A 4,983-nucleotide genomic window follows, 5' to 3' on the forward strand; every position below is an offset into this window, starting at 1 on the left:
TTTACCTGCTGGAAGTATCACAACTTGGCAACAAATGGAGACAACATTTCTGAATGAATATTTTCCAGCTTCTGTGTATATCCGCAAGAGATATGATATAGTTAATTTCAAACAAAAGGAAGGAGAATCACTTGGAGATGCATATAAAAGATTCAAGCGGTTGTTGGTTGCATGTCCTACTCATAACATGGATGCAACCGAGCAAATGCAGAATTTTATGAATGGTCTTAAGCTTAAGACTAAACAACTAATTGACACAACTGCTGGTGGTTCAACGAATTTTAAAACAGCCACTGAGATAAAGAAGATCATTGATGCTATTGCAGCAAACGAACACTTAGAGCTGTATGACCCCAGTGTAAATCAACCAGAAGGGTTAGTTGATTTGAAGTTGACGAATCAAGTTGTTAAGATGGAAGAGCAGATCACAGCTGAAGTTGAGCGTAGAATGAAACAAATGGCTCTTGAAAAACAAACGGTGGCTCAAGTTCAGCCGGTTCAACCGATTCAAGCAGTGAATTGTGAAATATGTGGAGGACCTCACTTTGCCGTGCATTGTGTGGTAACAGCCCAACAGGTGGAAGAAATCAACTTTTTGAAACAGAACAACCCTTACTCTAATACTTACAATCCAGGATGGAAGAATCCTCCGAATTTCTCCTGGAAAGATCAACAAGGGAACGTTCCAAAACAAGGGGCTGCTCCTTATCAAGGTCTTCCACAACAACAGCAGCAATATAGGCCACCACAACAACAACCTTATCAACAGCCGTATCAGCAACCTCAACAACAATTCCAGCAACAAGGGAAAAGAAAAGCAGATTGGGAGATCGCCATTGAAAAAATGGCTGCTCAAAGCTCCCAATTTCAAGAAGAAACAAGAAGTAATTTTCAGAATACAGGAGCATCAATTAAAAATCTTGAAATTCAAATGAGTCAAATAGCACAACAATTGGCAAGCCCTCAGCAACCTGGTGCTCTGCCTAGTGCCACAGTTACAAATCCCAAAGACCATAATAATGTGAGCGCTATAGTAACTAGAAGTGGTAAAGCGAAAGAAGTTGTTGAGGAGATTGCTAAAGAAGGAGAGCCATTGCTTGAAGTAGATGTAGAAATAAAAGAGAATGAAGCACAAGTGGAAGACTTAGGTGTGTTGGAACCAACAACTAAAGGGAAGACTAGTGAACAAAAACCGGAAATCAAATTACCCTTTCCAACAAGAAATAAGAAGAAAGGGCAGCACGAGAAAAACTTTCAAAAATTCTTGGAAATGTTTAAGAAACATGAGTTGAACATACCATTCCTGGAGGCGTTAAAACAAATGCCTACATATGCCAAGTTCATGAAAGATATCATCTCCAAGAAAAGGACAACCGATTGTGATCCAATTATTCTAACTGAAACTTGTAGTGCTATTTTGCAGGGTATGAAGATTTCGGTGAAGAAGAAAGACCGAGGCTCTGTAACTATTCCTTGTACTATTGGGGATAGATCATTTAAAAAGGCTCTTATTGACTTGGGAGCAAGTGTTAGCCTTATGCCGTTGTCCATCTACAAGAGATTGGGAATTGGTAAAGTTCAAGATACAAGAATGACACTCCAATTTGCCGATCATTCCGTAAAAAGACCGTACGGGATAGTAGAAGATGTGCTTGTAAAAATAGACAAGTTTGTGTTTCTAGTGGATTTTGTAATTTTAGAGATGCCAGAAGATGAAGAAATTCCGATCATTTTGGGGAGACCATTCTTAGAGACCGGGAGATGCTTGATAGACATAGAAGAGGGCACGATGTCCTTGAAGGTGTATGATGAAGAGTTAAAAATTGATGTGCGAAACACCATGAAATACAAGGATGATGTTGCTACTAGTCAACATATTGAGGTGATTGATCAAATTGTTCACAATGAGGATGCTGTGAAGTCACAACAATTACCTTTAGAAAGAGTGTTGAGTTTATCAATTTTCAACGAAACTGAAGAGGTTGACGAAGAAGAGATAGAAGTGTTGAATATGATGGAGGCAAAACCTTTCTTTAAAAGTTCTCGACAAAATCGGTGGGAGGATTTAAGGCAACCATTAGTAGAGGAAAAGAAAGATGAACCATAGAAGGGGGCTGAATTGAAACAACTACCGGAGAACCTCAAATATGTTTTCCTAGAAACAGAAAACAAATGTCCGGTTATCATAAGTTCACCTTGAAGTTATCCAAGAGAACAAACTTGTTGAAGTTCTGAAAAAGCACAAAAGGGCCATGGGATGGTCGATTGACGATTTGAAAGGTATTAGTCCTACGGTTTGCATGCACAAAATTCTCATGGAGGATGATCACAAACCGGTAGTCCAACCTCAACGGAGGTTGAATCCAGCAATGAAGGAAGTAGTCAGAAAAGAAGTGGTGAAACTATTAGATGCGGGGATGATCTACCCTATATCTGATAGTGCTTGGGTGAGTCTTGTACATGTAGTGCCGAAAAAGGGAGGAACTACAGTAATAAAAAATGAGAAAAATGAGTTAATCCCTACAAGGACAGTAACAGGATGGAGAGTTTGCATCGATTACAGAAGGCTAAGCCTGACGACAAGAAAGGACCACTTCCCGTTACCTTTCATAGACCAAATGCTGGAAAGGTTAGCAGGTCATGATTACTATTGCTTCCTCGATGGGTATTCGGGGTATAATCAAATAGCGGTCGCACCAGAAGATCAAGAAAAGACGGCTTTCACTTGCCCGTTTGGTATTTTTGCCTATAGAAGGATGCCATTCGGGTTATGTAATGCTCCAACTACTTTTCAAAGATGCATGCAAGCCATCTTTGATGATATGCTCGAAAAGCATATGGAAGTATTCATGGACGACTTGTCAGTTTTTGGTAAGTCTTTTGATAATTGTTTAACTAATCTTGCTCTTGTGTTAGAAAGATGTCAACAGACCAACTTGATCCTCAACTGGGAGAAGTGTCACTTCATGGTGCGTGAAGGTATAATGTTGGGTCACAAAATTTCCCACAAGGGAATAGAAGTTGACCAAGCAAAAATAGAAGTCATATCAAAGCTACCACCACCAATGAATGAGAAAGGTATTCGAAGTTTCTTAGGGCATGCGGGTTTCTACCGCCGGTTCATAAGAGATTTTTCTAAAATAGCTAAACCCTTAACTACTCTGTTGGTTAAGGACAGGATTTTTAATTTTGATAATGAGTGTGCCGTAGCATTTGAAACAATTAAGAAAAAACTAGTTTCGGCACCAATTGTTGTGGCCCCAGATTGGTCTCTCCCTTTCGAGATCATGTGTGATGCAAGTGACATTGCAGTAGGGGCGGTTCTAGGACAGCGTAAGGACAAATTGTTACATGTTATTTACTATGCTAGTCATGTTTTAAACCTTGCACAGATAAATTACGCAACAACTGAAAAAGAGTTGCTTGCTGTTGTTTATGCCTTTGATAAATTCAGGCAATATCTGTTGGGTTCCAAAGTTATTGTTTACACTGACCATGCTGCTTTGAAGTATCTTTTTGCCAAACAGGATTCTAAGCCAAGGCTTCTGAGATGGATCTTACTCCTTCAGGAGTTTGATGTGGAGATTCATGATAAAAAAGGATGCGAAAACACAGTTGCAGACCACCTTTCCCGAATATCACCTATCAAGGAAACAGAGGAAAAACGCCCAATACAGGATGAATTCGCAGATGAACATATCCTTGCTGTTATTGGTGCACCTTGGTTCGCCGATTATGCAAATTATCTGGTAGGTGGGGTAATCCCAGAAGATTTTGATTCTAACCGAAAGAAAAAGTTTCTACATGATTGCAGGTTCTATTTATGGGATGACCCTTTCCTATACAAGAAAGGGATAGATGGTCTGGTCAGAAGATGCGTACCAGAAGAGGAACAAAGGGATGTACTAAAAGCATGCCATGACTCAGACTATGGGGGACACTTTAGTGGAGATAGAACTGCAGCGAAAGTCTTACAATCTGGGTTATACTGGCCGACCTTATTCAAGGATGCTCACCATGTGGTTCGAGAATGTGATAGATGTCAAAGAACAGGTAACATCTCAAAGCGAAATCAGATGCCACAGAATGCTATGTTGGAAGTGGAGCAGTTTGACTTATGGGGGATTGATTTTATGGGACCGTTCCCACCATCCTTCGGGAAGAATTATATCTTGGTGGCAGTTGACCACGTATCAAAGTGGGTGGAAGTTGTAGCCTTACCCACCAATGATGCGAAAGTGGTGGTGACTTTTCTCAAGCATAACATCTTCTCTAGGTTTGGAGTACCCAGAGCGCTAATTAGTGATGAAGGTACTCACTTCTTAAATAAACTAATGGAGAATTTGCTAAAAAAATACAATGTGAAACACAAGATCGCCACCCCATATCATCCTCAAACAAGTGGGCAAGTCGAGGTTTCTAACAGGAAAATAAAACAAATTCTGGAAAAAACTGTAAGTGCCTCTCGCAAAGACTGGTCGACCAAGCCAGATGACGCTCTCTGGGCATACAGAACAGCGTACAAGACCCCGATAGGTATGTCTCCGTATCAATTGGTGTGTGGGAAGGCATGCCACCTACCGCTCGAACTCGAACACAAAGCGTTTTGGGCCACCAAATTCCTAAACTGTGATTTTCTGAAAGCCTGTGAAGCTCGAACAACTCAACTTCACGAACTGGAAGAGTTCCGCAATCAAGCATACGAGAATGCCAAAATCTACAAGGAACAAACAAAAAGATGGCATGATTAGAGGATTCAGAAAAAGGAATTGCGGGAAGGTCAATTGGTATTGCTGTTTAATTCCAGGTTGAAACTTTTCCCTGGAAAGTTAAAGTCACGATGGTCAGGACCATTCCTAATTCACAAAGTATTCCCTCATGGAGCAATAGAATTAAAAAATCAAACTAACGGGGATACATTTAAAGTGAATGGACAGCGGGTGAAGCCGTATTATCAAGGACAAGAAAGTGGCCTGATTCACA

At 40.4% G+C, this 4,983-nt stretch overlaps 1 protein-coding gene across 1 annotated transcript; it reads left to right on the forward strand.

The window, feature by feature from the left end:
• Window positions 1–205: 205 nt before the first annotated feature.
• On the forward strand, window positions 206–2,107 carry LOC131594782 (uncharacterized). Its single transcript, XM_058867015.1, has 4 exons — window positions 206–884; window positions 945–1,309; window positions 1,424–1,801; window positions 1,853–2,107. The coding sequence occupies exons 1-4, from the start codon at window positions 206–208 to the stop codon at window positions 2,105–2,107; spliced, it is 1,677 nt and encodes a 558-aa protein (XP_058722998.1).
• The last annotated feature ends 2,876 nt before the right edge of the window (window positions 2,108–4,983 follow it).

The sequence above is a fragment of the Vicia villosa genome, linkage group LG1 (genome assembly GCF_029867415.1).
Source record: "Vicia villosa cultivar HV-30 ecotype Madison, WI linkage group LG1, Vvil1.0, whole genome shotgun sequence".
In the NCBI taxonomy this organism is placed as follows: Eukaryota; Viridiplantae; Streptophyta; class Magnoliopsida; order Fabales; family Fabaceae; genus Vicia; species Vicia villosa.